The sequence below is a fragment of the Amblyraja radiata genome, unplaced genomic scaffold (genome assembly GCF_010909765.2).
Source record: "Amblyraja radiata isolate CabotCenter1 unplaced genomic scaffold, sAmbRad1.1.pri scaffold_397_ctg1, whole genome shotgun sequence".
Taxonomy (NCBI): Eukaryota; Metazoa; Chordata; class Chondrichthyes; order Rajiformes; family Rajidae; genus Amblyraja; species Amblyraja radiata.
In genome coordinates, this window is record NW_022630519.1 from 147,782 (window position 1) to 160,078 (window position 12,297).

Below are 12,297 nucleotides of genomic sequence, written 5' to 3' on the forward strand. Positions count from 1 at the left end.
ATTCCTTCTCTCCAGAGATGCTGCCTGTCCGGCTGAGTTACTCCAGCATTTTGTGTCTGCCTTCGATTTAAACTGGCATCTGCAGTTCCTTCCTACACAGAATTAATCACATGCACAATCACTCACACACGCTCACCAACATGTACCCATTCACACACCTGCTCACTCACACAGACTCGCTCACACAGACTCACTCACACACCCACTCTCACTCACACTCTCTCGCACACTGTCCCCGCGGGTTGAAGAAGTTGACACCAGCCCGCCAGGGCCACGCCTGCTCCGGAAAGGTTCCACACCTCCTGCGAGGCACTTTATCAAAAGAAAACAGTGGATTGCATAGCGCATGGTCCATACAGTACTCTAGCAGGCCAGCCTCCTCCATTACGTGTCCCTGGACTGAAACGTCAGCAGCCTGCCCCGGTGTGAGAGGGTACGGTGGGTCCGCAGCTCACCACCCTCCTCCTCCTCCTCCTCCTGCGCCTCCTCCTCCTCCGAGTCGCTATCTGGGATGTGGGGAGACACAGAGCAGACAGTCTGGACCAGGGTGCGAGGAGCAGGGGGGGTGGGGGGGGGGCTGCCCAGGGGACAGAGCGAGGAGGGGGCACGCACTCAGCTTCACCCCCCCCTCCCGATCGCCCACCATTCACACTGGCAGCAGGGACAGGGTCAGACACAGGGTGAAGCTCCCCCCTCACCGACACTTCCCGTCACACACATACTCCCAGGGACAGCTTTGGGCCCAGACTGAGAGCGATCTTGCTGGAGGACACACTCCAGAAGTCTCTTCCCCAATGGTCCCTGCGATACCAGAGGCTGCGGAGAGAGCAGGATGCTGCTTGGATTGGAGTGTGTGAGCCTATGAGGAGAGACAGCAGAAACCGGCAGACAGACGCTGCAATTTTGAGGGGGGAAAGAATCGCCCAAGATGCTGGATGGAGCGGGGCAAGAGTCGGTGAGTGATGGGAGGATGTAGAGACAAGGGACTGCAGGATGCTGGTTTATTGGGAGTTTGCACACAGTCGAGGTCACGACCCGTGACCCGTACTGTTGCCACGCAATGCCAACTGGGAGTACACGCGATGAACTGCAGGTAAGCGCTGACCATGGCTTCCATTGTAATGGACCTGTTTAGAAACCGCCGCAATAGCCCATTTTTGCGCTGTAAATAACGATGGAAATCGGGATAAGCGCGAGAGACATTGATCCTACTTCAGAATTCCAAACGTGAGGAGAAATGATGGTAGGGAGAAGCGACGGCTGAAGGGACAACAACAGCTAAAGCGGTTGGCAAACATTGGCCGTGCAGATATCAAGATTGAAAATATTGGGAATTATCGCATTTCATCAACAGTAAGGCATTATTTGTTTTTGTTTTTTTCTTAATTCCTTTGGTATCTAAAAAGTTGCAGAAGTGATAAATCTGGCTGTAAAATGTTTTAATTGTGCAGGTTTGTAGGTTAGTTGGTTTGGTATGAATGTAAAATTGTCCCTAATGGGTGTTAATGTGTTAATGTGCGGGGATCGCTGGTCGGTCTGGACTCGCTGTATCGCTAAAGTCAACTACACTATGAGGAGTGTCTTACCTTGGCTGACGTTTTTCTCTTACCTAAACAAAACATCTACCAATCACCCTCCCTCACATCACTCAGACAGACACAAAGTGCCGGAGTAACTCAGAGGGTCGGGCAGCATCTCTGGAGGAACAAGGATGGGTGACGGTTTGGGGCGGGATCCTTCTTCAGACTGAAAGTAAGGGGTGGGGGAGGAGGAGGGGGGGTGAACAGATGGAGGCAAGAAGAGATCAGGTCTGATCAAGGCTGGCGACAAATGACCTCGGGCAGGGCCGTGCCTGGCAAGTCCAATGATGGCTGGGGAAGGTTAGACATCAGGCAACTGAATCATCCTACAAGAGAGCGGTCCTGAACTACTATCTACCTCATTGGTGACCCTCGGACTATCTTTGATCGGTCTTTGCTGGCTTTACCTTGCACTAAACGTTATTCCCTTATCCCGTATCTGTACACTGTGAATGGCTCGATTGCAATCACGTATTGTCTTTCCGTTGACTGGTTAGCACGCAACGACAGCTTTTTCGGTAGACGTGACAATAAACTAAACGGAGAGTGGGAAGAAACCGGACCTTCCGGAGAAAACCCACGCGGGTCACGGGGAGAACGGACAAACTCCGTACAGACAGCACCCGTAGTCAGGATGGAAGCCGGGTCCTCTGGCGCTGTGAGGCAGTAGCTCTACCCGCTGCGCCACCGTGCTAACGGTCTCGCTTCGACGTTGACTGCCACCACCCTCGTTTACAACCCAGCGCCACACTGGCCACGTGTGGCTGGTAACAAGTCGTGCCTGGGAGTCAGGGTCTGATGGAGGGGTCAGGCCTGTCCCAGACGCTGATGCTCCTCCCTCCGGGCCGGGACTGGGGCGATGCGGGGGTGAGGGGAGGGTACAGGAAGGAGCACATGGGGGCAGGGAGCTGAGCTGTACTGGACTGTCCACAACCGGGCCGGGCCGGGCCGGGAACGAGAAGGACATACTTTGAGTGTCGCTGGCGTCTTCTCCGGTCTGCGAGTCGGCCCTGGGAAACTGGGGGGGGGAAGAGAGAGAGAGAGAGATAGAAACATAGACAATAGGTGCATGAGTAGCACATTCGGCCCTTCGAACCTGCACCGCCATTCAATATGATCATGGCTGATCATCCAACTCAGTATCCTGTACCTGCCTTCTCTCCATACCCCCTGATCCCTTTAGCCACAAGGGCCACATCTAACTCCCTCTTAAATAGAGCCAATGAACTGTGGCCTCAACTACCTTCTGTGGCAGAGAATTCCACAGATTCACCACTCTCTGTGTGAATTTTTTTTTCTCATCTCGGTTCTAAAAGACTTCCCCCTTATCCTTGAACTGTGACCCCGTGTTCTGGACTTCCCCAACATCGGGAACAATCTTCCTGCATCTAGCCTGTCCAACCCCTTAAGAATTTTGTAAGTTTGTATAAGATCCCCCCTGAATCTTCTAAATTCTAGCGAGTACAAGCCGAGTCTATCCAGTCTTTCTTCAAGACGGGGTGACAGTGGCCATCACACCAGGGCACCCACACACTACCACCCCCTTTGGCTCAGCACCTCGTAGTGTGTATGCGTGGTGTGTGAGAGAGAAAGCGCAGGTGTGAGAGTGTGTGTACCTCTGTGTGAAATAGAGTGAGTGTGTGTGAGAGCGAGTGTGTGCGTGTGCGAAATGTACAAGCCATTATGCGTGCGTGAGTGTGCGTGCAGATTTGTTCACATAAGTATGCCCGTGCGAGTGTGCCTGTGTGAGTGTGTGCATAAGTGTGTGAGAGTGCATGCGTGCGAGCATGAGTGCACGTGAGTGTGCAAGAGTATGCGAGTGTGTGTCCCTTCTCCCTGTACCTCCCTCTCTCCTGTACCATGTTTCCCCACCCCTGTACTGTCTGTCCCCACCCCTGCACGCCATGTTTCTCCCCCCCCCCCCCCCCTCTTGCCCCCCCCCCCCCCCCCCACCCCATACCTGGAAGCCGGTGCTGCTGCCGCCCAGCAGCCGCATGAGCTCAGTGAAGCGCTGCTCGTAGAGGTGAAGGAGAACGGCCATGTACAGGCTGGAGTTATTCATCTGCTCCTCTACCTGGACCCAGGGGGAGAGAGGAGTCAGTGTGTGGGGGAGAGAGAGAGGGGGCAGTTAGAGGGAGGAGAGGGGGAGAGAAGGGAGAGAGTGGGGGCAGGAGAGGGAGGGAGGGGGAGAGGTGAGTCAGTGTGTGGGGGGGAGAGGGTGAGCAGTGAGAGAGATAGGGGAGGAGAGGGGGAGAGAAGGGAGGGGGCGAGGGAGGGGGGAAGTGAGGTGGAGAAAAGGGTGGAAGAGAGGGAGGGGAAGGGTGGGAGAGAGTGGGCGAATTAGGGCTATGATGAGAGACAAGTTTGGAGGAGCAAAGATATGGGAAGGGGGGAGAGAGGGGCAGGGGAGGAGAGAAGGGGTTCTCTCGCTCAATGTGTGAGAGAGAGAGAGAGGAAGGGTGGGGAGATAGAGAGAGGAGCGGCAGCTATAGAGGGGAGAGGTGAGAGGTGAGGATAGAGGGGGAGAAAGAGGGGAGAGAGGTTGGGCAGTGAGACAGAGAGGGGAGCGAGAGAGATTGAGAGAGGTGGGTGTGAGTGAAACGTAAAGGGGAGAGAGGAGGGGAGGAGGGAGGGAGGGAGGGCTGAGGTCGATAGAGAGAGGCCGAGAATGCTCTGCCACTTCCCCCGTGGGTGTCATACCCATTTCCCCCAGGGCCAGGGTTAAGTCACCTGTCTGCCCCACCTGTCTACGCCAGGCCCCTCTCCCCCACCCACCATCTCGTTCGTTTCCCCTCTCCCTCCCTCACCTGCCTTCCCCCAGCCCAGGCCCATGAGTGGGTCCCTGTTGCCCTGCCCCTGCCTCCTCTCCCACCCTTGCCCCCTCTTTCCCCGTCTCTCCTCCCACAAGGGGCCCGTCGCCCCCGCCCCCTCCCCATTATTACCCCCCCCGTTACCTGGGTGGCGGCCTGCTTGCGGTGAAACTCGTGAACGTCAAAGTTGTCAAAGTCCAGCTTGAGGTTGTGTTTGCAGAGCTCACAGGTGGTGACGGCATCGAGAGAGGCCCCTGGGGAGAGACACGGGGGGAGTGGGGTCAGAGCTCACAGGGGGCGACGGCAGGTAGTGAGGCTAAGTAGGGAGTAACAAGGGGGAGGAAGGGGGAGGGGAGGGGGGAGAGCAGGGGAGGGGAAGGAGAAGGATTTGAGTATAGGAGCAGGGAGGTTCTACTGCAGTTGTACAGGGTCTTGGTGAGACCACACCTGGAGTATTGCGTACAGTTTTGGTCTCCAGATCTGAGGAAGGACATTATTGCCATAGAGGGAGTACAGAGAAGGTTCACCAGACTGATTCCTGGGATGTCAGGACTGTCTTATGAAGAAAGACTGGATAGACTTGGTTTATACTCTCTAGAATTTAGGAGATTGAGGGGGGATCTTATAGAAACTTACAAAATTCTTAAGGGGTTGGACAGGCTAGATGCAGGAAGATTGCTCCCGATGTTGGGGAAGTCCAGGACAAGGGGTCACAGCTTAAGGATAAGGGGGAAATCCTTTAAAACCGAGATGAGAAGAACTTTTTTCACACAGAGAGTGGTGAATCTCTGGAACTCCCTGCCACAGAGGGTAGTCGAGGCTAGTTCATTGGCTATATTTAAGAGGGAGTTAGATGTGGCCCTTGTGGCTAAGGGGATCAGAGGGTATGGAGAGAAGGCAGGTACGGGATACTGAGTTGGATGATCAGCCATGATCATATTGAATGGCGGTGCAGGCCGAATGGCCTACTCCTGCACCTAATTTCTATGTTTCTATGTTTCTAGGAGAGGGGAGAGGAGGGGACGGGGTGAGGAGAGGAGGGGAGGGGAGAAAAGGGGAAGGGGGAGAGGAGAGGAGAGGGGGGGGAAAGGATAGGGGGGCTGGGGTTTGTAAGGAGAATGGGATGGTTGTGGGGCGAGGGGGGAGGAATGGCCAGGATCGCAGACCACCCACCTGACATGACCTTGGCCTGCAGCCACTTCTTGAGGCAGTCGTGGTGCACGAACTGCAGGCTGCCCACACACCTGCAGGGCTCCAGCAGTGGGTTGAGGGGGCAGCCGCCCACGACCAGGCAGATGCGGCAAACGTCGCCCTCCTCGTCATCCTCCTCCTCCAGCAGGCTGGCGGCACAGAGCGGGGGGGCACGGCAGGAGGGGCAGGCATGGGGGTGGGGGGGAGAAAAGAGGGGAGGAGAGAGGGGGCAGTGAGAGAACGGGGGAGGGAGAGAGGGCGGAGGGAAGAGGAGGGGAAGAGGGATGAGAAGGGGGGAGGGAAGGGAGGATGAGAGCAGGGGGAGGGGGAGGATGGGAGAGGGGGAATGGAGGTGAGAGATAGAATGTCTGTAAGGGCCTCCCTCGCCTGCTGCCTCAACTCCCCATCCCTGCATCCCCAAACTACTTTGCACTGCACCCTCTCCCTTCCCCTTCACACCCCTTCCCATAACTCCTCCCCCCTCGCTCCCCTCCGCATCACTCACTCTCCCCTCCTCGATGCCTAGCTTTCCCTTCATCTCTCCATCCTCTCTCCCTCCCCAGCCCCTAACCTCTCCCCCTCCCCTCGCCTCGCCCCCTCCCCTCCCCTCTCTTCTTCACTCCTCGGCTCAGGATATGCATGCCCCTGTTAGAGTGAAGCGCAACGCAGGCAAACGTAAGGAAGCTTAGCTGACGAGGGAAATTGGGGCATTGGTCAAGATTAACAAGGGCACATGGGGCAGGTGTAGGCAGCTGGGAATCATGTAGCCCTGGAGAAGTTTCGGGAACTAAGCACCAAACTAAAAAAGGAAATCATAGATACATAGACAATAGGTGCAGGAGGAGGCCATTCGGCCCTTCGAGCCTGCACCGCCATTCAATATGATCATGGCTAATCATCCAACTCAGTATCCCGTACCTGCCTTCTCTCCATACCCCCTGATCCCTTTAGCCACAAGGGCCACATCTAACTCCCTCTTAAATATAGCCAATGAACTGGCCTCAACTACCTTCTGTGGCAGAGAATTCCAGAGATTCACCACTCTCTGTGTGAAAAAGTTTCTTCTCATCTCGGTCCTAAAGGATTTCCCCCTTATCCTTAAGCTGTGACCCCTTGTTCTGGACTTCCCCAACATCGGGAACAATCTTCCTGCATCTAGCCTGTCCAACCCCATAAGAATTTTGTACGTTTCTATAAGATCCCCTCTCAATCTCCTAAATTCTAGAGAGTATAAGCCAAGTCTATCCAGTCTTTCCAGAAGGGCAAAAATGGGTAGGCGATTTGTGGAAAATTGGCAATATCATCCCGCTGTACAAGAAGGGAGGAAAGTAGAATAGTGGGAACTATAGTGTAGGAAGGAACTGCAGATTCTGGTTTAAACCGAAGATGGACACAAAGAACTGGAGTAGCTCAGCGGGGCAGGCAGCATCTCTGGAGAGAAGGAATGGCTCATTTATCGGGTCGCGACCCTCCTCCAGAGATGCTGCCCATCCGGCTGAGTTACTCCCGCTTTTTGTCTCTATCAGTGGGAACTATAGGCTGATTAGTCTGGTTGGTACGATTTTAGAGTCCATTATAAAGGACTAGGTTCACGATAAAATAGGCCGGTCAGCATGGCTTTGTGAAGGGGAGATCTTGCCTGACCAATCTGCTGGAATTCTTTGATGAAGTAAATAGCAGGACAGACAAAGGAGAGTCCGTGGATGTTGTTTATTTAGATTTTCAGAAAGCCTTTGATAAGGTGCCGCAAGTGAGGCTGCTAAAGCAGACGAGGCCTCCCGGTATCAAAGAGTAGATACAAGGTTGGATAGCAGGTTGGCTGGAAGGCCAAGAGTGGCAATAAAGGATTTTTTTTTCTGGTTAGCTGCGGAGTACCGCAGGGCTCGGTGCTGGGGCCGCTGCTCTTCACGTTGTACATTAATGATTTGGACGAGGGGATTGAAGGCTTTGTGGCCAAGTTTGCGGATGATACGAAAATAGGTGGTGGGGCAGGTAATGTAGAGAAAGCAGGGACTCTGCAGAAGGACTCGGACAGGTTGGGGAGTGGGCAGAGAAGTGGCAGATGGAATATAGTGTAGCAAAGTGTGGAGTCGTGTATTTTGGTAGCAGGAATAAAGGCGTAGAATATTTTCTAAATGGGGAGAGAATCCAGAAATCGGAGGTGCAAAGGGACTTGGGAGCTGGTGCAGGATTCCCAAAAAGTTAATCTGCAAGTCGAATCGGTTGTAAAGAAAGCAAACTCAATGTAGCATTTATTTCAAGAGGGCTTGTATACAAAAGCAGGGATGTAACGCTGAGGCTCTATAAGGCGCTGGTCAGGCCATATTTGAAGTATTGTAAGCAATTTTGAGCAACATATCTGAGGAAGGATGTGCTGGCTCTGGGGAGGGTCCAGAGGAGGTTTACAAGAATGCTCAGGAATGAGTGGGTTGACATATGATGAGCGTTTGCCAGCACCGGGCCTGTACTCGCTGGAGTTTAGAAGAATGAGGGGGGACCTCATTGAAATGTACTGAATAGTGAAAGGCCTGGATAGAGTGGATGTGGAGAGGATGTTTCCACTAGTGGGAGAGTCTAGGACTAGAGCTCACAGCCTCAGAATTAAAGGACGTTTCTTTAGGAAGGAGATGAGGAGGAATTTCTTTAGTCAGAGGGTGGTGAATCTGTGGAATTCTTTGCCACAGAAGGCTGTGGAGGTTGTCAATGGATATTTTGAAGGCAGAGATAGATAGGTTCTTGATTAGTACAGGTGTCGGGGGTTATGGGGAAAAGGCAGGAGAGGAGGGAGAGATAGATCAGCCATGATTGAATGGCGGAGTAGACTTGATGGGTTGAATGGCCTAATTCTGCTCCTAACACTCCTGCTCCTAAGATAGCTCTGGCAGATCGCATGAAGGACACTCCCAAGAGATTTTATAAACACATAATGGGGAAAAGGGTAACTAGAGTGCAAGTGGGACCCCTCAGGAATCAAAGCGGTCAACTCTGTGTGGAGCCACAGCAGATGGACAGCGTCCTCAATGAGTATTTCTCCTCTGTATTTACCGAGGAGAAATACAGGAGGACGGAGGAACTTGGGGCAGTGATTGGCAGTGTCTTGAGAGCAGTCAGTGTTACGGTCGACGAGATGCTGAAGGTACTATCGTGTATAGTACCTCCAGCGTTAAAGATGGGATAGCAGCACATTTGGAAAGTGGTGAAATCATTGGACAAAGTCAGCATGGATTTACAAAAGGAAATCATGTCTGACGAATCTTATAGAATTTTTCGAGGATGTAACTAGTAGAGTGGATAAGGGAGAACCAGTGGATGTGGTGTATCTGGACTTCCAGAAGGCTTTCGACAAGGTCCCACATAAGAGATTAGTATACAAACTTAAAGCACACGGCATTGGGGGTTCAGTATTGATGTGGATAGAGAACTGGCTGGCAAACAGGAAGCAAAGAGTAGGAGTAAACGGGTCCTTTTCACAATGGCAGGCAGTGACTAGTGGGGTACCGCAAGGCTCAGTGCTGGGACCCCAGCTATTTACAATATATATTAATGATCTGGATGAGGGAATTGAAGGCAATATCTCCAAGTTTGCGGATGACACTAAGCTGGGAGGCAGTGTTAGCTGTGAGGAGGATGCTAGGAGACTGCAAGGTGACTTGGATAGGCTGGGTGAGTGGGCAAATGTTTGGCAGATGCAGTATAATGTGGATAAATGTGAGGTTATCCATTTTGGTGGCAAAAACAGGAAAGCAGACTATTATCTAAATGGTGGCCGACTAGGAAAAGGGGAGATGCAGCGAGACCTGGGTGTCATGGTACACCAGTCATTGAAAGTGGGCATGCAGGTGCAGCAGGCAGTGAAGAAAGTGAATGGTATGTTAGCTTTCATAGCAAAAGGATTTGAGTATAGGATGCAGGGAGGTTCTACTGCAGTTGTACAGGGTCTTGGTGAGACCACACCTGGAGTATTGCGTACAGTTTTGGTCTCCAAATCTGAGGAAGGACATTATTGCCATAGAGGGAGTGCAGAGAAGGTTCACCAGACTGATTCCTGGGATGTCAGGACTGTCTTATGAAGAAAGACTGGATAGACTTGGTTTATACTCTCTAGAATTTAGGAGATTGAGAGGGGATCTTATAGAAACTTACAAAATTCTTAAGGGGTTGGACAGGCTAGATGCAGGAAGATTGCTGCCGATGTTGGGGAAGTCCAGGACAAGGGGTCACAGCTTAAGGATAAGGGGGAAATCCTTTAAAACCGAGATGAGAAGAACTTTTTTCACACAGAGAGTGGTGAATCTCTGGAACTCTCTGCCACAGAGGGTGGTCGAGGCCAGTTCATTGGCTATATTTAAGAGGGAGTTAGATGTGGCCCTTGTGGCTGGGGGGATCAGAGGGTATGGAGAGAAGGCAGGTACGGGATACTGAGTTGGATGATCAGCCATGATCATATTGAATGGCGGTGCAGGCTCGAAGGGCCGAATGGCCTACTCCTGCACCTAATTTCTATGTTTCTATGTTTCTATGTATGAAGGTAGACAAATCTCCAGGGCCTGATCAGATATATCTGAGGACATTGTGGGAAACCAGAGAGCCCTGGTTGAAATTTACGAGTTGTCTTTAAATACAGGAGAGGTGCCGGATGACTGGAGGGTGGCAAATGTTGTGCCTCGATTCAAGAAGGGCTGCAGGGAAAATACTGGGTACTATAGGTCAGTGAGCTTAACATTTGTAGTTGGAAAGTTACTAGAGAGTATTATGAGGGATAGGATATACAGGCATTTAGACAGACAAGGGCTGATTAGGGACAGTCAGCATGGTTTTGTACATGGGAGGTGTTGTCTCACAAATCTGATTAAGTTTTTTGAAGTCGAGACCAAAAAGATTGATGAGGGCAGAGATGTATATATGGACATCAGCAAAGCATTCGACAAGGTTCTGCATGGTAGGCTGCTCTGGAAGGTTTGATCGCATGGGATCTAAGGAGAGATAGCTGAATGGATAGAAAATTGGCTTCATGAATGGAAGCAGAGGGTGATGGTGGAAGGTTGCTTCTCGCATTGGAAGCCTGTGATTAGTGGTGTGTCTCAGGGTTCGATGCAGGGTCCATGACTGTTCGTCATCTATATCAATGATTTGGATGAGAACATACAGGGCAAGATTAGCAAGTTTGCAGAGGATACAAAAGTGGGTGGTTTTGCAGATAGTGAAGATGGTTGTGATAAATTTGCAGCAGGATCTTGATCGATTGGCCAGGTGGGCTGAGGAATGGTTGATGGAATTTAATGCAGAGAAATGTGAGGTGTGGCATTTTGGGGAGTCTAACATGGGCAGGACCTACACTGTGAATGGGAGGCCTCTGGGGCGTGTTGAAGAGCAGAGGGATCGAGGAGTGCATCATTGGCCTTCATCAGTCAGAGTATTGAGTATAGAAGGTGGTTGCAGTTGTAAAAGACGTTGGTGAGGCCGCATTTAGAATGTTGTGCTCAGGTCTGGGCGACATGTTATTGGAAAGATGTTGTCAAGCTGGAATGGGTACAGAGAAGATTTACGAGGACGTTGCCAGGACTAGAGGGATCTGAGCTATAGGGAGAGGTTGAGTAGGCTGGGACTCTATTCCTTAGAGTGCAGGAGAATGAGGGGTGATAGAAACATAGAAAATAGGTGCAGGAGTAGGCCATTCGGCCCTTCGAGCCTGCACCGCCATTCAATATGATCATAGCTGATCATCCAACTCAGTATCCTGTACTTGCCTTCTCTCCATACCCCCTGATCCCTTTAGCCACAAGGGCCACATCTAACTCCCTCTTAAATATAGCCAATGAACTGTGGCCTCAACTACCTTCTGTGGCAGAGAATTCCAGAGATTCACCACTCTCTGTGTGAAAAATGTTTTCCTCATCTCGGTCCTAAAAGATTTCCCCCTTATCCTTAAATTGTGACCCCTTGTTCTGGACTTCCCCAATATCGGGAACAATCTTCCTGCATCGAGCCTGTCCAACCCCTTAAGAATTTTGTAAGTTTCTATAAGATCCGCCCTCAATCTTCTAAATTCTAGCGAGTACAAGCCGAGTCTATCCAGTCTTTCTTCATATGAAAGTCCTGACATCCCAGGAATCAGTCTGGTGAACCTTCTCTGTATTCCCTCTATGGCAAGAATGTCCTTCCTCAGATTAGGAGACCAAAACTGTACGCAATACTCCAGGTGTGGTCTCACCAAGACCCTGTACAACTGCAGTAGAACCTCCCTGCTCCTATACTCAAATACTTTTGCTATGAATGTTAACATACCATTCGCCTTCTTCACTGCCTGCTGCACCTGCATGCCTACTTTTAATGACTGGTGTACCATCACACCCAGGTCTCGTTGCATCTCCCCCTTTCCTAATCGGCCACCATTCAGATAATAGTCTACTTTCCTGTATTTGCCACCAAAGTGGATAACCTCACATTTATCCACATGATACTGCATCTGCCATGCATTTGCCCACTCACCCAGCCTATCCAAGTCACCTTGCAGCCTCCTAGCATCCTCCACACAGCTAACACTGCCCCCCAGCTTCGTGTCATCCGCAAATTTGGAGATGTTGCATTCAATTCCCTCGTCCAAATCATTAATATATATCGTAAATAGCTAGGATCCCAGCACTGAGCCTTGCGGTACCCCACTAGTCAGTCTGCCAGGAATCAGTTAGAGGGGTACCTGGATAGAATAGGTTTAG

At 51.5% G+C, this 12,297-nt stretch overlaps 1 protein-coding gene across 1 annotated transcript; it reads right to left on the bottom strand.

Moving 5' to 3' along the window:
• Positions 1-280: 280 nt before the first annotated feature.
• LOC116969903 (E3 ubiquitin-protein ligase MARCH7-like) lies at positions 281-5,731 on the bottom strand. Its single transcript, XM_033016660.1, has 5 exons — positions 5,564-5,731; positions 4,535-4,644; positions 3,541-3,654; positions 2,550-2,598; positions 281-506 (listed from the first exon to the last, which is right to left on the bottom strand). The coding sequence occupies exons 1-5, from the start codon at positions 5,568-5,570 to the stop codon at positions 385-387; spliced, it is 402 nt and encodes a 133-aa protein (XP_032872551.1). The 5' UTR covers positions 5,571-5,731; the 3' UTR covers positions 281-384.
• Positions 5,732-12,297: the final 6,566 nt, after the last annotated feature.

What these genes read in the sequence shown, in the direction of transcription:
- LOC116969903 (XM_033016660.1), bottom strand. An exon ending in GCAAGCAGGCCGCCACCCAG is followed by an intron (nt 3,655 to 4,534) that starts GTAACGGGGGGG and finishes CCCTGGGTCCAG; the next exon opens with GTAGAGGAGCAGATGAATAA. An exon ending in GCAGCAGCACCGGCTTCCAG is followed by an intron (nt 2,599 to 3,540) that starts GTATGGGGTGGG and finishes TCCCCCCCCCAG; the next exon opens with TTTCCCAGGGCCGACTCGCA.